This window comes from Pieris brassicae, chromosome 6 (genome assembly GCF_905147105.1).
Source record: "Pieris brassicae chromosome 6, ilPieBrab1.1, whole genome shotgun sequence".
Lineage (NCBI taxonomy): Eukaryota > Metazoa > Arthropoda > Insecta > Lepidoptera > Pieridae > Pieris > Pieris brassicae.
In genome coordinates, this window is record NC_059670.1 from 1454934 (window position 1) to 1477185 (window position 22252).

General features: G+C 33.5%; 1 protein-coding gene and 1 long non-coding RNA gene across 3 annotated transcripts; one reads left to right on the forward strand and one right to left on the reverse strand.

Moving 5' to 3' along the window:
* Positions 1-76: 76 nt before the first annotated feature.
* On the reverse strand, positions 77-19242 carry LOC123710687 (aminopeptidase N-like). 2 transcript variants are annotated; one of them, XM_045662763.1, is made up of 15 exons: positions 19104-19242; positions 13896-14086; positions 12087-12706; positions 11676-11831; positions 11187-11507; positions 10435-10618; positions 8512-8747; positions 6923-7103; positions 6117-6315; positions 4859-5133; positions 4116-4306; positions 3274-3441; positions 1838-2051; positions 1374-1521; positions 77-1087 (listed from the first exon to the last, which is right to left on the reverse strand). In XM_045662763.1, exons 2-15 carry the CDS (start codon positions 14076-14078, stop codon positions 996-998), a joined length of 3168 nt encoding a protein of 1055 aa, XP_045518719.1. In that variant the 5' UTR covers positions 14079-14086; positions 19104-19242; the 3' UTR covers positions 77-995. The 2 variants fall into 2 exon arrangements, with proteins under 2 accessions (XP_045518719.1, XP_045518720.1); XM_045662764.1 differs by lacking the exons at positions 13896-14086; positions 19104-19242 and adding an exon at positions 13133-13623.
* A 258-nt stretch (positions 19243-19500) lies between these two features.
* On the forward strand, positions 19501-21186 carry LOC123710856. The gene is made up of 3 exons (XR_006753873.1): positions 19501-19564; positions 20206-20293; positions 21092-21186. It is a non-coding gene; the product is annotated as an uncharacterized LOC123710856 (long non-coding RNA).
* Positions 21187-22252: the final 1066 nt, after the last annotated feature.

Here is a 22252-nt window from a genome sequence, read left to right on the forward strand (position 1 = left end):
TTGGTTTTTTCAGAACGGTAAACATTAAGTTCAGTTTATTTTCTATTTTGTACACAGGTAACACAATAAAAGTATCTTAACTTCAAAATCATTTATTTACGCAGTTTCACAACAAACAATGACCACACTTTAGCTTAGCATATAACTTAAAATTAATTTACCTAATATTTTATTGTATTTTTTGTTATTATTCAATTAAATAGATTATTTAACACTGGGTAATTGAACAAAATAAGCAGGTGTTTAAAATAAAATTAATAGCATTTATCAAACGATATATCTTCATAAGCTCTAAGTATGACTCTCGTATATAGTTATGTATCTTGTTCAGATAGTTACTACTAGTTAGAAGTCATACTAAGCGTAAAATCTTAAATCTTTTACAGTCAACTCAAATATAACAATGCCAATAAGCTATTTTCTATTATATTATTAGCACGCTTTTGATTTGAGCATTTCCTATATTTGGTTTAAAGGACGGTTTTAAATTGAGGTTAAAAAATTCCATCACGCTACCCCTTACCATTTAGTAATTTTCTATTAGCGGGAGAATTTTCTGTACAGAAATATTTTTATAATACATAATTGCAAGTTTTGTAACTATTTATTTTATCATAATTCTAAAATATACGAAGAACTTGTAATATTTACAAATAAATATACTAAACTGTGTACGATTATTGCACACATTAAAGTTCATGAGAGTAAAGAAAAGACAACGAAAAATAATAGTTTGAACACAATTCATATAAAACCTATTTCGCTATACCTTTTCTTTACTCTGTGGCATAGACAATTTTTCAAAATTTTATTCTTAGTCTAGAACAACACAGCCTTTAATGTATCTTATCAGAAAAGCTTGATGAAATAAGAAAATTGACATAGATTAGGAAAAAAAGAATCGTCTTACGATTTGTCCTTATCGTAAATTAAGATTAAAATTGTGAAGATACAAGGTGGGTTGCCATTTTAAATATATTAAAGAGTAATGTTGTCTATGTGCTGGCGGTGGTGTTATCGGAGATTTTTATTGTGATATTCTGCGACAATGGAGATTCTGTCGTCGTTACGTTTTCTGAAGCGTATTCTGAAATTAAGGTATTAGACTTAGGGTCCTTTAATAAAAGAGTGTACAATTTCTTAAAAGGCCGGCAACGCACTTGCAAGCCTCCTGGCAATGTGAGTGTCCATGGGCCGCGGTAACACTTAACATCAGATGAGGTTGCTGTTACATAAAAAAAAAGATTCAAATTAATTTATTCCTGGCCCACTTGGGACGGCCTTGACAGAAAAACAATGACCCATGGCCTCGTCTTTTTTCAGAGAATCTTTTTAGAATGCAATAAATTTTCATCAATACGTAATATCTTTACCTTGTAAAAAATTCTCGAACCAGTTATTAATTCCTCTAGAATATGTCTGGATCCAGTCAATCCTAAGTGTGGCAGTATCTACGATCTTTTGCAGAGTTTGAGACATCGGCAACAATCGCTCTTTGTGCTGCATCGCGAATCTTTTTAACTATGAAATTCATTAATACATATATATAAGTGTAAGAGTAAATTGCGCGCGGTCTAGCAATAAATAATAGACAATAGAAAACATTGGTGACAATTGACATTGCTCTTAATGAGGTATTGTTTTTTTTAATTACCATATTCTGTGTTTAATATATGTTATAGACGTTTTGATTTTCATAAATAAAAAATCTGTTTACTACAAATATACTTCTAAGTATATCAAAATCATTTATAAAAAATAGACAAGCAATAAAATATATATAATCTATATATATAAATCGATTTCTACATGATACACATAATCCAAATAAACTTACCTTATCCAACTCATCACTGTCAGCAATAAACCCGAACACCATGTTCAATATATTGGAGAACGTGAACGGGTCCAATTCAGTGAACACCCTATATACTCTGTCGAAATTGCGTATAAGGAAGCTCTGAGTGAGGTGAGTGCCTTCGGGCGGGTCAGCTCCCCATACTGTTGCCGCGTATTGCTTAGGGATCTCGGTTAAGCTCTTCTCTAGAAGGCTGTTAGACAAATTTAATTATATAAAAGGTGTTCAAAAAACGAATGTTAATAATTTAAGCCCTAACACGACCCTGAAATGCGATATTAACAACCGTATTATGATAAAAATTAGAAAAATGTAGACTTATCGACGTCAAAATTTACATTTACAGTTCCCATTAAGGGTGTAGAGCGAGACGAACTGGCAAGAAAGACTCTTTAACAAGTTTTTGGTTTACAAGAAATTTGTTAGGAACTGCAATCATCAAGTCCAGTTCAAACAATGTGTCACCCAAACCTGGGGATTAAAAAGAGTGGCGGAGAGTTCCTTGCCAGTTCTACTTTCTCTACGTTCTTCACTTGCGAACTGGTAGTAAATGTAAACTTATAATCAATTTAACATTTTGATTGACTTTCATAAGTGTACTTGGATACCTATTTGAATAAAGGTTATTTTGAGCTATCACGCCATGCTTTTCTTACATATCGATACTATGAATGCATCTAGTAATATAACACCTGCGTACATCTGTTTATTTTCTAATAGGCGAGTATCATTCTTATATGCCATACCCATCTTTATATATCGATACCATCTTTTATCGGTCTTAGATATTCCGATTTCCTCAAGTTGTATTCCGAAACACATTTTTTTCGGTTTTGACTTTGACACACGAACCGGAAACGGTTAACCGCTGTCGCGTGCGCACTAACTATAGACACTATAGACAGGAGTGGGAAACACCACCGTTGATGATAAGATAGTCTTAGTCTAATCGATTTTTGGATTACTTTTTTTTATTCTACTGACAAGTGACAGCCGAATCAGTGCAAAGTATTTTACCGAGTAAAGGGATATATATTTGCCTATTTTTTTTATTAGTCATGCCTTTATTTTCTAATTTCTTAGTGAGTCCTTGTACGTATTGTAAACTATTTTAAGGCAAATAATTAGTCCTTATATCAACGTGTATATATCGAAACGAGGTATGTAGTCAGGGCTTATTATTTTGAGTTAAAATTTTGTATGAACGGCCATCGAATCTTACTTTGTGGTACATATGTTTTTTATTTCAAACATAATGTCTACGTATAGGAAGCAGGGTCTGAAATCGTGAACAAACTATCATTTATTAATGTAGATATGATAATGTACACGTTCCGTATATGATATGATAATTCTGAAATCGTATTTGAGTCCATCCTATTTGTAGTACAAAAATATTGTGACAATTGACTTACAAGGTGATGAGCGACTCCTGTCGTGTGCTGGGTAAATTGGTGATGATGAGCGTCTTAACAGCCGGGTCGGTGCTGTTCTGGAACACGTCCCAGAGGAACAGGAATTCTTCGCGACCGCCGTGACGTATAGCAATGTTGTACACCAAAGAGCGGAGATAACTTGGGATGCTGCAATTAGTTTATTAACATGGTTAAGTTTTTTGGAAATTTTGGAATTGACAATCAAGACTTTTGAGAGATGATTAAGAATGATGTTCTATTTAGACTTCCAGGTGGGAGTTAAACTTTTTTTTTCAAAACGATACGATCAAAATCTATGTCCCCAAAAATAGAAATTGGCGAAATATGGCTGGAGATAGCCAAAAATACAAATTGGGGAAATATGGCTTGAGATAGCCAAAAATACAAATTGGGGAAATATGGCTGGAGATAGCCAAATATAGAAATTGGGGAAAAATGTCTGGAGATAGCCAAAAATAAAAATTGGGGAAATATGGCTGGAGATAGCAAAAAATAAAAATTGGGGAATACTTTGGAAGCCCCATATAAATATAAATATATCATTTTACTTCTAACTATTTATGTCTTGGGTTTTTATTTTTATGGAATAAAATCAAGCTATTTTATTATACGTAAATTATTTCTTGACACGTGCCTAAGCCTAAACATACATTTAAATATTTTTTCTTATAAGGCCGGCAATGCACTCGCGAGCTCTCTGGCATTGAGAGTGTCTATGGGCACCGGTATCACTTAACATCAGATGAACCTCCTGCCTGTTTGGCCCATGTTCTATAAAAATAATCGCAACTGAAGAGCTAGTCCATACTAGTCCTACTTACGTATTATTCTCCGGATGTTGCATCCAATTGCGGAACTCACTCTGGGCCCAATTAAGACAACGAGGCGCCTCCACCATACACTCCCATAAAAGCAGATTCTCAATTAACAGGGCTTCGTTATCGTCCGCGGGCTTCGATAAACCGTAGTTAAGAGTTTTTAATTGTTTCTCTATGAGTAATCTTACGTAATCCTGTAAATATTTGGTATATAGTACTTAGCTAAGGGATTCAGTAATAAGCGCTGTAAGTCAATTGTTACCTAACAAACAAAGTGTTTTATTTAACATATACAACCACAGCCACCGAACTTAACTCACGCCAGGAAAATAAAACTTTGAAACATTTTAAAGTAAAAAAAATGCAACTGTTTTGGAAGTTGAAATTATTTTCTCCGTACTAACAGTGATAATATTGTTTTTATATAAAAAAAAGTATTCATATCTTCTGTTATAATAATTATTTTGGTATATATTTTTCAGTTCCAGATTTATTTCATACGTTACAGTCACGGGCATCAAAATGTTTCCGCAATCGTTTATTTTTTTTTATTTTTAGTAATTAATTCAGTGTTAGTGTTCGTCCAAAAGAGATCGCTCGAACGCAATAAGGCCAGTAGCCATCCTTTTTATCTAATTATTATAATTGTACTCTCAGTATTACTCCAACGAATCTTCGGTAAATTTGTGACCAATTTGACATGAAGTTCTTTAATAAATAAATTAATTATGAAACGCTTAACATACCTGGAAATACATATATCCGGAAGTGGTCTTCAAGTTGTACTTCAAAAATGCCATATTATCCAACAACATGTCCCAAACAATTTTCGAATCCTCTCCATTTACGACGCAGCTGGTTAGACCCAGTGCATAGCTATAATTCAACATATTCGCTTTCGCCAAGTTGAAGGCGTCGTCTATTAGTTGAGCTTTCGCTATGGGGTCATTAATGTTGCCAGCTTTTAGGGCTTTGCTTAGAAGTTCCCAATTCTTTTGATCGTAATTTACCCTGTAGTAACCTAAATTATAAAATTAGTGTCATTAAAGCGATATTCAGACTTTTTTTTTAGAATTCACGCTCAATGGGACATGAATTACTTTTGTGTGTTTGTCTGTATCATTTTTAAGGTATCGTCCAAAATTGTTACCTAATAGTAAATGGATGTATATATGTTTTTAACTATAAAAAATTTAATACATTCTCGGAACAACTACCCTCATTAATTATTTATATTTTTCCTCCTTAATTGTTTCATTGTTAAATCATTTAACAAACTCGCTGGTACCTTAGTAGATATATTTTTTTAAATATATTCTCGGAACAACTACCCTCATTCATTATTTATATTTTTCCTCCTTAATTGTTTCATTGTTAAATCATTTAACAAACTCGCTGGTACCTTAGTAGATATATATTTTTTGATACATTCTCGAAACAACTACCCTCATTAATTATTTATATTTTTAAAGGTTTAATTAATTGTTTCATTGTTCCCTTATCCCTTAACCAACTCGCTGATACTTAATTAGATGTGTTTTTATTGATACATTTTTAATACGTTTCTCAAAACAACTTCTAATTGATTGTTTATAATTTAATTACTATCCTGGTGAGTATCGTATATATATATTTTTTTGTCAAAATACATATATATGTTTAAAACAGACCAAGTAGTTACTTATACAGCTACGAAACAAAAATATTTGAAGGTATGTGCAAATATATGGCAACCAAGACAAAAGACGGTAAAAAATTCTTACGAACAATTTGTTTCCCACCGTTTAAACCTTACCTGAACATCCACAAATATTTCTAGATCATAATTAAGCAAATCAGTCCGGCCATTCTCGAGTATTCATTTTATATATGTAATAATATAAGTGTTTAAATATTTTTTTTTATAAAACTATCTAAAAATTCTAAAGTAGAAAAAAGTAAGAATGCCATATTGTAATACAATCAAAATAATTTTCACGTACAAAAAATAAAAAAAAATCATACCAATAGCTCCGATATTCACGTACAAAGCCTCCGAATCGTTCAAAGGTATTTTAGTCGTCAAAGATTTATCCTTCAGCCACACTTTGGGCTCGTGTGACCATTTCTCGATGGGAGTGAACGACGAAGCGTAGGTTATAGGAATCTGCCAAATTTGCTTCTCCATAGATTTGTAGGGTTTCTTTGCACTCGTGAATAGACGCTGTGAATATAGTTACAAGCAAATAAAACCATCACATCTTGCACCTCCCCCCCTATATATTATATCTGCCAGGGTCTTCCCTAAGAGATACCTCCAATTGTTTAAAGAGTATACCCTCAAAGGCCGGCAACGCACCCACTAAAATGCGTGTCTATGGGCTACGATGACCGCCCTTTTTTGGGCTTTTGGCGTATTGTCATGTAACGCAGACCTTGAGACTACCAGCCATCAGGGTGATGGCTCCATATAACGATAATTGTCGGAAGTGTTGGAGAAAAACATGCCCACAGGTCGGGGTTGTAGTTAGGTAAAGCATATCTTGCATATAAAATATTTCTAAATTAAAGATTTTTTTAATCTATTAAAATCAGTGACACTACAACCCTATTAGGTCTAGGTCAATCTAATAGCTAAGTAGGTGACCATCGTGTATCAGGCCTAGGACTTGACAATGCCGGCTTCCTCACGATGTTTTCCTTTCCGTTTGAGCGAATGTTAAATGCCGAGGATCGAATCTACGACCTTTGGGACGAGAGTCGCACGCTGCACTATAATATGTCTTGTTTTTAACAAACAGATAAAAAATGTTAAGAGTGTTTAATCTTACCTGTTCAAACAAAACTTGCCCGTTAGTATAGTCCCGTCTAACGAGTAAAACCGGAAATCCGGCTTGTCTTGTCCACGAGTTCATGAATTTAACTAACGAGACGTCTTTCAAAAATTCATCATTTACTGTCGCCTCGGACATCGCTTGCCATAGATCGTTTTCCTCTGCGTTCTGGTATTGCCTAATGATGCATTTCCAATATCCATTTAACACTAAGATTTATTAGAAATGGTTCCCCAATTTATATAAGAAAATTAATATAAATGATTCTCATTTTATTATTCCTACATCCACTCATTACACAATATTCAAATAATTACATTATACACAAAAGCTTAAAACGGAATACACATTCAAACATAAAGCACAATTTTACCTATTTTTACGAAGACGGGTCGACTGCAATGTTTCTAGATTTTTCTACTAGTTAGAGAACTTTTCAGCAGGCTGTAATATGATTTCGGACCGTTTCAGGAGAGGGTCAATCACATATTAGAAAATTGTAATTTCCATAATGTTACCCTAGTTTTCGGGAAGCTGAAACCTTTTTTCAGTCGGTTTCAGAACATGTGTAGTAGAGGGGTGCAGTTTTCAGGAGACCCGTTTTCAGGCGTTTACAGGCCTAGGTATACCCCTTTGATGAAGGAATATTCTAGACCAAACTATCTAGGTGTGAGACAAGGACGAAATGATACGAGAGAGAGAGAGAGGATCAGAACTTTCTCGAAACTATACTGAGCACTCTAGAAAGCCGTACGACAAGGACGGAGCAACGTGCGAAAGAGACAAAGAGTGCGGACGTTCTAGAATTGTGCAATCGCTACTCAGTAGCAAGCCCGCCATTGTTTAGAATTATTCCCAGGGATATATAAGCGAGCCGAAACGCGACTAGTCACCTTTAGTTTTGAATGCGATAACAAGAGCGAAACACCGAAGCGATAAAGTGCGAATAAAGTGAATTTAAGTGATAAAGTACTGTGTGAAGTGTGCATAAGTGAAGTAATAAGTGATTGTTTTTGTGTGTGTAATTAGTGCATTTCTGCGATTAATTTGTGTTCATAAATTCCTCGTTGATTACCAAGAAATAAACCCTTGAAGAAATCTACGGCATTTTCTATCCGATCCCCTAGCTCGTAACACTATTTATACAAAAAATATAACTAAGTACAAATTCATACTAAATTCTAAATTATAAGTTTTGAAAAGGCAGAATAACAAAGCCATTATTAATAAAATATACTAGAGTTTTTTTTAAATATATTTTAAGCATTTTTAGTCACATTAAGTATTATCACTCAAAGACACATTTTGGGTAGCAAAGGTCTTCTTTTAAATATGTGTGATGTTTGAGAGTACAAAAAAAAACACGCACGCTGTAACGCACGCGAAACACGATACAACTAGCTTTAATCCGGTTAAAAAATTATTTTCTTTCAATGTGTAAAAGCTATGTTAACCAAAGACAATACAAGTATACAAAAAGTTCTTAATGTACGATTCACAGGCGAAAGTTTGCTCTATGGCTACATGGCGTATGTCAAAAATGAGATAGATTAGAATTCCAACAAATGAATGGTTCAATCACTTACCATTTCTCCAAATAAATGGCCAATCCCTTCAAGAACGACTCTTGCGAAATCGTGTGGTTCAGCATTCGTATGAGATTCGCTCCCTTCGTGTACGATATTTCGTCGAATTTTTGCGATATTTCTGACGCGTCAATAACTTCTCTCGATACCGGGGACGTGTTTTTAAGCGAATCCGTTCGGAGGAGGTTCATTTTGTCTCTAGTAAATGATAGGAGCATTTCCCATTCCGGTTCAATCTGAAATTGGACATAATGGAAGCGTTCTATATTACAAAATGGTACGATTAAATTTATTAGCCCATTTTGTAATGTGCGTCGAAGACCAAGGGTGCCATACCAAGGGCCAAAACCAGTCTATTGCACAGATCTCCGTAAACAAAGACGTTGCCTACCGAATGCAGTCTTCGACTTTAAAATCTTTATATTGTTACGAAGACGGGTCGACTGCAATGTTTCTAGATTTTTCCACTACTTAGAGAACTTTTCAGCAGGCTGTAATATGATTTCTGACCGTTTCAGGAGAGGGTTAATCACATATTAGAAAATTGTAATTTCCATAATGTTACCCTAGTTTTCAGGAAGCTGAAACCTTTTTTCAGTCAGTTTCAGAACATGTGTAGTCGATTGGTGCAGTTTTCAGGAGACCCGTTTTCAGGCGTTTTCAGGCCTAGGTATACCCCTTTGATGAAGGAATATTCTAGACCGAACTTTCTAGGTGTGAGACAAGAACGAAATGATAAGAGAGAGAGAGAGAGAAGATCAGAACTTTCTCGAAACTAGACTGAGCACTCTAGAACCCCGTACAACAAGGACGGAGCAACGTGCGAAAGAGACAAAGAGTGCGGACGTTCTAGAATTGTGCAATCGCTACTCAGTAGCAAGCCCGCCTAGAAAGTTCTCGAATATTGTTTAGAATTATTCCCAGGGATATATAAGCGAGCCGAAACGCGACTAGTCACCTTTAGTTTTGAATGCGATAACAAAAGAGAAACACCGAAGCGATAAAGTGATAAAGTACTGTGTGAAGTGTGCATAAGTGACTATTTTTGTGTGTGTTATAAGTGCATTTCTGCGATTAATTTGTGTTCATAAATTCCTCGTTGATTTATCAAGAAATAAACCTATGAAGAAATCTACGGCATTTTCTATCCGATCCCCTAGCTCGTAACAATATGTTCGCAGAGTGAGTTTTTTTTACTCGATGTTATTGTATTGCTTATCGTATTATAAATGTATTTTTTTGAAGAAGGTTACTTCGAATATTAACAGATCATGAATTAAAAATGTTGCAAAAAACGGGAATAAATATTCGTTTTTGAGATTTTCCTTGCGATTAAACGCTTAAGGACACGCAAAAATCGTATAGACAACTTTTTTCCTACGAAACACTCTAAAAAAGGTATTGTATATTAATAATACTATTTGCGAAGGTGATTATGATTAGACTATAGGAATTGAATATTATTCAATTCTTTATCTTTTTGCGTAATTTTAAACAAAAACTAAACATTTAAATGTAATGAGCTAATCTTTTCCGTTTTTGTAATATTAATGAAATTAGAATTGTCAGTACTGTGCATAAATTCAGATTGAATAATTATCATAATGTGATAAGTGTCAAAACTTATATCTAAACACTCGCCCATGCTTGCCTTTAAACATTTAATCACCTTCCCCTTGAAAGCATTACCAATTCTTAAAAGACCGGCAACGCACTCGCGAGCCCTTTGGCATTGAGTGTCCATGGGCGGCGGTATCACTTAACATCAGGTGAGCCTGCTGCTCGTTTGCCTCATTTTCTATAAAAAAAAAATTTACACGGCAGTGACCTATAACTTCTGGGAAGGTAATTATATTTTCCACTACTTTGTACTATACAAACTCTGTTTATTTGTCTATTAAAATAGAAAAAAAATCGACTTACATGGTTTACGCCAACATACTCGATATAGGTAGCAAAACCCTCGTTCAGCCACAGATCAGACCACCACTTCATGGTGACGAGATTCCCGAACCACTGATGAGCCAACTCATGTGAGACATCAATGGCCACTCCGCGTTTCTCACCCGGCATACCTTCTTTTTCGTCAAATAATAAGGTTGTCTCTCTATAGGAATTTTACCTAATTTAATATTTAAATTTTTCTTGAGAAACATTTTGGACGCGGCAAATGTTAATTGAATTTGCCTCTACGAAGGCATTCGTTAGTAACTTAATCATAATTCGACACTTGTCAGGCACAGAAGGCTGATCACCTATTTGCCTCTAACAAAAAAAAAAAATGGTTGTATGTAATGTCGGTTCACAGACGAAGGTTTAACGTGACAACGTCTTGACAAAACATTAATGAAATTACATTGATTGCATAATTTTATGAATATAATGTAATAATTTAATTGAATTATTACTATTTTGTACGGATACAAAGAAAGAGTGAATCCTTGGACGCATCGAGTGGAAGAGAGATAGATAGATGCGACGTATGCGTACAATCAGCATAACGGGACAATGAGCGTTACGGGACAATGCTTCATGCTTTTTCGTGCGCGCAGCTGGAGTTCGTCGATCAAGATACGAATCGAAACAAATATAGAAATCTGAAACCCAGATCGACCAAAAAGTTGTAGCGCCACTGGCTTCGTTTCTTTTTTCAAATAAAAAAAAAATAGTTTTACCTGAATGTAATCAAACCCCAGTTCTCCATAGCGCCGCTGGAAAAATCGGGTATCGCGATCAGATCCAACTTGTCCAAGGCATAAGGCACCCCAAACACCTCTTCATAGAACGCCAGCAATTTCGGTGTTATTGTCAAAGCGTAATTGGCTTTGTGTATGAGCCCCGGTTGCGTCCAAACCCTAATCGGTTTGGGTTTGTTGTCTTTTCCTGTATAATTTGTTTCTACATAGCTAAAATCTGATAGTACATAAGCAACTAAGTATGTAGACATATTCACAGATCGTTCGAAGTGCGTCCATTGCCAACCGAGGTCGTCTGATCTGAAACGTTATAAAAAGATTACCTGTCAATATGTGTTGTGCATATTTTTAAAAATATTATACAAAAGACTGCCGTCACGTAGCCATTTTGCTATGAATATAGTACACAAACAATTAATCACAGTAAATAGAAATTAGAATTCAAAAATAATTATAAAAAAAACTTACATAGGCTCCTGCATAGCAACCTTCATGTTTGAGAGAACAGATGTGTTCTGTGGATGTGCAATGCTGATTTCAAATTTGGCTTTAAATGAAGGTTCGTCAAAGCAGGGGAAGGCTGCACGGGCTGAGGTAGGTTCAAATTGAGTTGCTGCTAGCTCTCTAAAAATTGTCAATTTAAGAGTTATTTGTTTATAAATTATAAGTATACAAAAATGATTTTTCAAATCTTTATTACATTTAGGTAGGTACATGTATTTATTTCATTCCTATATTAGAGGAGTGTTGTTATAATCTGCTGTGTAAATATTTTGGGTATTATCTGTGGCTATGGCTTTTTTATATATTCATCATTCATCAAAGAAATTTTAATATATTCATCAAAAACATAGATGTGGATGCTGAAGAAAAACTTACCTTACTTCATTATCGGAATCTTTATAACTGCTCTTATAGAAGCCAGTTAATGAATTACTAATTCTTCCTTCAAACGCAAGCTGCAGAGTATAATCTACATTTAGGTTCAACAATGTTTCTAATGTCAATATTAATCTATCACCAGAACTGGCCCTAATTGATAGAATATGTATATTCCGGACATGACTATGTGTTACTTGAGTTTGCAGTGTCGGTGTAGTGACAAGCTCGGGTTCTATGGTTGTAGTTATTGCTTCAGTTGAATTCACAACAGTTGTATCAGTTGCACTCTCTGTAGTAATAGTTTCTGTTGCATTTTCTGTATCACGTTTAATTCTGTCTGCTTTTAATGTATCTACTTCTTCATAAATTTGTTCAGTTAAGGTTGCATTTTTAATTATTAAACCTTTTGAGTGTAATATTATTTCTTTAACTTTTTGCTTGGCATGTATTGTGATGTATGCATTTCCAGTGAAAAGTGACTGATTTAAATCTGCTTTTATTTTTAGTCTGTAGAAGCTTGGCACAACTGTTGAGGGAAGTCTTAAGTCTGGCGCTGGAAAACTTGATTGACCAAAAGGCTCTGCTTCATTCCAGAAGTCTTCTGACTTTTGCGCAACCTGTAAAAGTTAAGTCTGAATTTTAACTTTGCACTAAGAATAATATATGTTTGTGGTTGAGAATAAAAAATGAATAATAAAAGAGCATAAAGCATCTAAGGCTTTAGTTGGCTATGTATTTAATGAAAAAGTGTTCCGTCAGTTTTTGGTAACTTAAGGAAGGAAATGTCTATACAAAACATTATTTTTCCTTATAGGACAATTAAAATAATTTTATAATTCACAGTGAAACATTACCTAAAGAGTATAACACTGAAAAAGGAAAATGTTAAATTAAATTAATTTTATTTATTTAATATTAGCTCTTTTATCATTTAATGAATCAGTGGTATATTACGACATAAAATTCACATCTTTAATTCAGAATTAAAAAGGTGGTTTAATTTAATTTACATAAAGGTGTGCTACATTTAGCTCATTACTTACATTGTTACTCTCACATGTCAATATTAAATGTAAAGCTACATACAAAAATAGTGTTTTTAACACATATAATAACATATTAATAACCGATTTAGTTTATGTTTATTAAAATACTTTCTTTACGACAAAAATATATTATAATTAGAGTTTTAAAATCTTTGGTATTGGTTGGACATTGTAGTTTGTAAAATTTAACACATTATTTTATATATTTTACTAAATTTATTCGATTAAATATTAACTCCTAACGAGAACAGCGATAGTTCATTTGAATTTTGATATTTAGGAATATTAGGTGACATTTGACACTTGACAAATGGTAGCTTAACAGTATGCCCTTGATCTAAAAAATATGAAAAAATCTAACGACATCAAATTGATAAGTATGTTTTCGCCGAAAAACTATAATATTATAATTAAGGCTTAATGATTATTAAAAATTATGAATGTTATGTAAAGCTATTTCGTCACTACACTACTCTCCACAAGTCGTCGCAAAATCACAATTACAACAGAATAACATAAGAATTTGACCTAAGTAGGAATATTATTATCATTAGGGCAAAGGGCGATATTTTAACGCAAATTCGCTTACGTAATTCACTGATAAAATTTGTTAATTCATAAATTTATTAGGCTTTATCTATAGGTTATCACAACTTTGAACCATTTTTTGGACCATTTAATTGCAGGGATGCTAATTAGCATTTCAGTTCATAAAAATACACCCTAATGACGTCTAGCAAAAAATATAAATGATAATTACCGTATAGTAAGTGATGTAATACACGATAATTCCAACTAGAGCGGCAACCAAGGCAGCACAGATAACGAAGCCGACACATATGCAGGTGGATATAAAGATCCCGCCCTTTCTCTCGTAGTGGATTGCTGGGTCACCGTGTGTTTCATATGCTAGGAACTGCTGTCGACTGCGTGATAGCGACATGTTTTATTCTGGAAAGTAACATTAATTACTTGATATTTATTTATTAAAGTTCACATATATGCCTAATATACAGTGTATCTACAAGCTGACTACGAGGACAATTTGGTCAACATCAATGTTACAAAAATACAATATAAATCCAGTCATATGTATTAAAAAATCCTGAATCACAATATTGTCACAGTACTTATATAAAGCATAATATACGATTCTTAAAAAAATCTAAATTAAGTTTATAAATTCTTTACATAGCTAATAGCCACAAGTGTATTATATATATATATATATATATATATATATATATATATATATATATATATATAGTCTTCTGAACAAGACTGTGTGTAAATTTAAAAGTAAATCAGTGTCTAAGTAAATACACTGAGGACATTAGTAACAACACGATGAAATAAAGTGTTTCACGTATTATAAATATTTTTATTTATAAGAGGCAAAGTGAAAGAAGGTAGGTTCTATACGTCTACATATCATACCAGTTTTGTCAGTGCACTCCTACATTACCCCATCTAATTTCATACGTTTTTCTTTCTCACAGTGAAGATCCTGGAAGAGATCTCTCGAAAGCGGTCAGTAGCCCTCCTTTTCATTAAATTAAATAATGTTAAATTTATATTTATTTATTTACACTTCGTTACACTACAATATAAAAAAAAAATTGAACATAATTAAATCAAAAGGAGGGCAACTGGCGGCTTTATCGCTTTCGAGCGATCTCTTCCAGGCAACCACTGTGAGTAAAGAAAAAAAAATGTATTAAATTACATAAGATAGGCAAGTAGTGCAAAAATACATGTTATACACATATATTAAGACAAAACTAAACAGGTACAAAAACAAAACTTAACTAAAAAAGGATACACGAAAAATAAAAAGTGTTTTTTTTTTTAAAACTTTAATCTTCTTTTATGTAATGCAACGCAACGAAGTGTTAATAAATAAGTAAAGTTCTTTGTCAACTCAAGTATAACATTAATTAGCATCTAGTGTTAAGAAAACCGGTTGATTGTTATCACTAATATGTAGCATTTAAATTGCCATGTAATATATAGCTAGAGGATTATTATCGAACACCTGCTCCTTAGCGAATCGCTCGAATACGGGTCGCGATAAAACTCGTAACTGTAATGCACTTTCATACTATCAAAGACAATTAAAGTATTTACTATATACATGAAGAAATATCTGCCATAAATATGATAAATTCTGCGCGTCATGGATATTAATATCTATGAAGCTGGTGTAGAGCAGTGAGGGCCTACTATCATCAGCGTTCGACTCTCGTACCTGAGGTCGTAGGTTGTCTTAAATCGACGGCGTGTGTCAGGCTCAGGTGGCTGATCACCTACTTGCCTCTTAGTTTGAAATATGAGACGTAGTTGTAGCGCCATTGACATAACGTAATTTTAAAGATGCTGATAGAATATTATTAGATATCATAAAGGCAAATACAGTTTATATGTTAAAAGGATGAGACTGGCTGTCCACAACACAGGGAATCCTAGTGGGTGAGTGAACTTTACTTTACCTAAACATTCCGTATACTGTGTGTAATAAAGTTTTTCTTTCTTTCTTAATAAAATATCTACGACAGTTACAGATATGTCCTTCGTAATTTACGTCTTGACATAGTCACAAGTTGGCTTATCGTCTAGTAGTCAACAAACTAATTTATATTTAACAGCTGTCAAACCGTTATTGCTAAATTAACGAGAGGAAATTATGTCTTAGGTATTTTGAATTAAACTATATAAGAAAATTCTGAAACGTTTATATTTTGTTTGCAAACGTCACATATACAAAAAGGACAATCAGATACTTATGAAAATATGGTATATAAAGTGTATACTCGTGTGTAAATAATATGAGAACTTAAGACGGCACAGCGACCGACCAGATCCATGCAATCCATGGACACAAGTCACAAAGGGAATTTAATTATCAATGGAGTCTCGAGGTCTCGATGGAGTTGCTAAAAAGGTCTACCGAGTCATTTTACATCACAGTTCTGAAACAATCTATTAACAGGACATTCAAACGATGAGTACATTTTTGTCTTTGTTCGCCGTACAGTAGCCGCCTATATGTTTAATAGCAAAGAATCGCGTGATTAGCGCAATAGATAATGGTAAAAAGATAACAAAAACGAGTAAATGTAAATTGTTGTTTACATTTAAACGAGATAACAGTGATTTATTTTTATTAACACGTTTAGCACAAATGTGATAGTTTAATTTTGAATAGGCATATAAAGAATATGATACAGGAACTGGCTGACATGAGGTAGAAGATAACTAAGGTTTGGAAATGGACGGGTTTTAGACTGCAGAGGAGACAGAGAGCATTAGGAGAAGACATCTAGACTAAGAAGGAGTACAATAGATTTGTGCAGGGTGAGAATGATGTAATCAATGGCGCTAAGACATTTTTAGGTCTGGGCCCTGGGCCCTTCTTCTAGATTTCTGTATTTCATTTGTTAATCGAATAGGCAAGTAGGTGATCAGCCTTCTGTGCCTGACACACGCCGTCGCCTTTCTGGGTCTAAGGCAAACCGATGTTTTCCTTCACTGTTCGAGCTAATGTTAAATGCGCACATAGAAAATCCATTCGTACCGGGGATCGAACCTCCGACCTCAGGGATGAGAGTCGCAGGCTGAAGCCACCAGGCCAATTCTGCTCTACTATTCATGATGTACTATTCCTCCAACCTAAATGCAGAATCCTTGACCAGTCGAAGCACTGAGCATCCTTAGCGTCCGGAATAACTTCCTTAGCGAGTTTCAGGGTATGACGCCAACGCAGTGATTTGTAATCGCTGATTGTAGATGTCGCTACTAATAAATAAGTGGTCCAATAATTTGTGTGCATTTTGATCTTGTATTTGTTTCATTAATCACTTCATATATAGGCTTTATATGTATGAACTTATATTCACGTTTACGTTTGAAGTTTCAAAAACCTTGTATATATGGTTGGTAATTTATAAGAATCTTAAGATTATTTTCGCGAAAAGTCCTTGCTTGTTTACTAGTTTGAACAGTATATTAACACTTCGTAAAAGCTAAAGTACAATTAAAATAAAAAAGAGTGCAACTCTTCCAGCCAACCAAAAGAAATTAGATAAGGTAAGCGCATCAAGTGCAAATGTAGATAAAAAATAAAGTTAGGTACATAGACAAAACTAATGAATCAAAGCAAAGCAAATAAAACATACTTAAACAGTGAAAAGAGTATTAAAAGAGGATACATGAAAAAAAAGTATATCTCTTAGTATTTCGACTGTAATTACTGGATTTCAGTATTTCAATTTAACCATGCGGAAAATCTTTTGGATTATACGAGTATATTGAATAGAAACCTTTATTACACACTAGATGACCCGGTGAACTTCATGGCATTTACATATATATGTGTCAAAACTTAATACATTTTCTTTAAACATACAAATGAGATCGGAGACATTATACAACAGCTATGAAACATAATTTTTAAAGGTAGAGGTTATAAATCAATATTGGAACATTTATTTGTTATAATTAGTCTTTTTCTTTGTTTATCATGTTTACCACCGATTAAACCTTGAACTTCCACAAGAATTTCAAAATCAAAATTACCTAAAACCGTCCAGCCAACCATTTTCGAGTTTTAGCAAGAATTCATTTTGCTAAGTGTTAAAGCACTCTCATTGCCATGCCACGCGAATGCGTTGCCGGCCTTTTAAGAATTGGTACGCTCTTTTCTTGAGGGACCCGGAAGTTGAATTGTTTCGGAAATACTACACACATATTATGGGCTTAATGTAATCCTAAATTTTTATTTAGTACTCGAAAATAGGCTATTTTTATTTATTTTTTTACTACTACTATTCTCCCATCGAGTTAATCCGATAACTTAACCGTAAGATATCTTCAATCTAAACAATGGGTAATAAAAAAATCATATAAGAATAAACATCTTTAACCGCGCAGCTGTGGTTGTCTATACCTCGTGGAGTACATGTCTATGTTTTAAATATATTCTATATTTAAAACATAGACATATACACATAGACATATGTTTTACCAATCATTCCTGCTCACAGACTAACCCTTAGATCCCGCAATAATAAATAATTTTTCATAAAAAAAAATCTTATCTTGGTCAAACTATATATATTTCATTTACTATTTCTGTGACATTGTAAATTAATTTTATTTATATACTGTAAATAAAATATTAAATTTACTTTAAAGTACGGTTTACCCGTTTTCAGATTTCATTTGTACATTGAACAACTGCTAACACGGCTAGCTCTGATACGCTGACAGCTCACGAGAATAATCTTGTGCCATCATACACATAACTTGTAAAAACACTATAAGTCTCACGACGCAGTTCTTTTACCGTAAAAAGCTGTGAGATCCATGTAATACCAAGTCGGTTAAATTATTCAGTCCCTCTTCAAGGGACATTCTGTCTTAAGTTATTACGTAAATAGCTAACCTAACTACGTATTCTGACCATATCAATATTACTATTATTTTATGTAGTAAATAAATACATTGGCATGGCCTGGAAACATGTATCTCACAAGTTATATATGTTATATTGAATTAGATTGTTTAGTGTAGCTTAAAATTCTGGCTTCTAATTTTATCCAGAACGTTTGACCAACCCGGCCTGAACTATCTCCAGAAATGGATAGTACGGCCGTACCGCTTTTTTTTTGCTCGACTTACTACGCTTATGAGGGTACCCGCAAATTTTGGTTGCGTTAATTTTTTTTCGTTTTAATAATTCAAAGCCAAAGTCAAGGTCACGAAGTAGAAATGTGTTTTGTGTATGGTTCGAACGTATTACAGTGGATTGTTGCAAATCTGCGAAAATGTTTTGTAATACGACTCGGTTTTATACTCAACAAGCATGACAAACCGCCAATTATATCACATTGTGTTATAACATATCCTTGAAATGAGACGCCCACTGAATACAGAAAAATTATATTATGTTATTAATAATTTTACTTACCATAAACAAGTGATCCTCATTTCACTACACAATCACAAAACCACAGATCACAATCGAATTTTAAAAATTAAAAAACGTGGGAAAATGTACGAATGTGTCAAGAGTTGCGCGCGCAATACCGTTCCATGGCGATATGCATGTTTCAGTGACGTTACTTTACCTTAACACAGCCAATTAATAAAAACTTATGTTTATTGTTATTAAGCACTTTATTACCTAGGCAATAAAGAACAATATCTAAATAACATAGCTCAGCTTATATGAGTCACAGACAATGCATGACGTTGTGAAGTGCGTTAATAATTTGATTTTAACGGCAACTTGCGTTTATTAATTTTTAATTAGTGTTTTGGAATTTGGTCATAGCTTTTTTTAGGTATGTTTTTATCTTGCGCAGGCTGTGTGTTATTTTGATTTTAAAAAGGTTCCTAAAACAGTTGTTTATGCTTCAATTAGACACGGTAAATATTCTAGGTTAAAATATAATATTATTTATTTCGTATAAATTCGAATAATGCTTATGTTATGTTATATACCACAAAAAACAATTATACTAAACATATAGCCGAAAATGGAATACAAAATATATGAAAGGATCAAATATTTACAAAAGGACATATCAGTGTGTGATTATTAAGTTATATTTCATCATTAAACCTCTAAACGTAAAAGTTTGTATTATCAATTTACATCGTGAAAGACAATTTATACACTATAATTAATTATTTTAAAATAAAAATGTTCATGCAGCGTCAGCCTATTAGCAGCAAACATGGCTACGGGTTGACAGGAAACGAGTAATACGATTAAATTATATATATATATATATATAATTTTACTTACAATATATATATATAAATGTAATATCAATCCGTAATTCATATACTGCAGTCTGATAGTTTATGAATTACGGAGGGATACGGATACTAATTAATAAATACGGATTTGCGTTCCCTAATTGCCATCATTTTATAAAATCTGATAAAAGCCAAGAGGCTGATTGCAGATAGACAAACGTTAAAAAAAATTGTAATATGATGATAAAAATATTTCAATCCTATAGTGTATTTTATTTTTTCTATCCTACGTGACGCCCAAAAAGCCCAGTAATCGCAGTTGGCATCAGGTGGACACCCATTTTTAGTGGTTCCAGCGTTTGAGGGAGCGAAGAGCGAAGAGTACACTCAAAGGTATATTTTCTTTATATATATATAACACCTCATTTACACTTTGCTTTTTAAGAATCTTTCTTTTTCGCTTAAAACATGAAACACATGGCTTTGTGTCTCTGAGACACCGAAGCACTGAAGAATTTATTAAACATGAACTTGTACCCGCGAAGAGATGTGGAGTAATCTTAGATAGACAAGTAGATACTTGCTCAACAACGCAACATATGCTGCATGATAAATGATACACTGAAATGACAAAATGTTTTATTTTATAAATTTATTTATACTTCATTACATTAAAAGAAAAACAAATAACATACATATTTTAAGGCAACAATCAGCCTTATCGTTAACAAACGAACTCTTTCAGGTAACCAAGTTCATTATCATGCCATCAAAATTCTTCAGTGACTTGAATTGAATGTTTCAAGTGAAATATTTTATTGTTACGTGAAACAATAAAAATTAAAAAATAATTTAACTCCATCTTATGGAACCTATTCATACTAATGGTCCAACAACCTTTTAGGCCTCTTCTACATAAGTTCTATAATCATTTCTAATAGGCAAGTAGGTGATCAACCCAATACTTAATAGTCGTCATTTAATACCTCCGAGGACAACATTGCTAGAAAATGTAGATATATATATATTGAAGCTACTTTGTGAGGACCTTTATTGAAAAAACGTGTACAATTTTCCTGAATCACACGTTTTATGGGGCCTTGTGGTTGAAACATATTTTATCTTTATTGCGGACGTTGTAATGAAGGAAATTCCGTTTTAAATCGCCTACATTTTTCCTTACACATTTAGGTTCCACAAGTGGAGTGCTGGCCTAGTGGCTTCAGCGTGCAACTCTCATACAGTAGGTTCCAACGCCGGCTTTGCACCAATGGACTTTCTTTCTATGACTGCATTTAACATTCGCTTGAATAGTGAAAGAAAACATCGTAAGGAAACCCGATTTCCACCAACCCAAAAAGTTGACGGCGTGTATCAGGTACGAGAGACTGATCACCTACTTGCCTATTAGATAGACGAATGATCATGAAACGGATATAAAAATTTGAGGCCCAGACCTAAAAAGGTAATGCCACTGATTTTGTATTTATATATCTTATACATAAGTAAATATCATTGGTAGACTTGGATGTTTAAGCACTACGTATTTTTTTAACAACTTTTTGTATATAATATTTACAGCAAATTCCAAAAAAGATGTCTTAACATATTGTTGATGATCATTTCTTTTAAAAACTTTCATTCCATCCATACATTGGTCAGTTCGCCAGGACATGTAACACCGTCTCTTCAGCTGTATTGCTACAAGGACAGCCAGCACATCGTTTAACTCCGAACCTCTAAAGATCCCCATCCTGACCTGTAAACATTCAGTATATATTAAATGTATATTGCATTTATTTCCATTCTGTACAAATTTTGAATACAAAGTTTAGATCTTGTTATCTAACATCTAAGCCAACCATTCCAGCAGATCCACAACAAACTCCCAAGCAAAATTATAGAATTAAAACTGAATGAATTAAAAACTCTCGTTAAACAAAAATCAATCAATAAAGCTTTTTATAAATTTGACGATTATATAAATGTTCATTTCAAATATTTATTGGCTGGTCTGGCTTACACACATATTATATGACTCAACCATTAAAAAGATTGGCGTCAATTTTCTTGCGAGTTCTTCTTTCCGCTCTATGCCCTTGACTTGCGAACTGGTGGTGTATGTGAATTTACAATCAATGTAGCATCTTGTCTGTCGACGTTAAGTGTATATATGAATAAAGTTATTTTGAGTTATATACAAAAATAAATTACCCCTTGGAACCCCTTCACGCAAAAAGGCCTCCTCCAGCTTTTTCCAAATATCTTTATCCATAGATTTCCTTTTCCATTCGCTTCCTGCTAACACTAACTATATATATTTATTTATTTTTATTTATTTACACTTCGTTA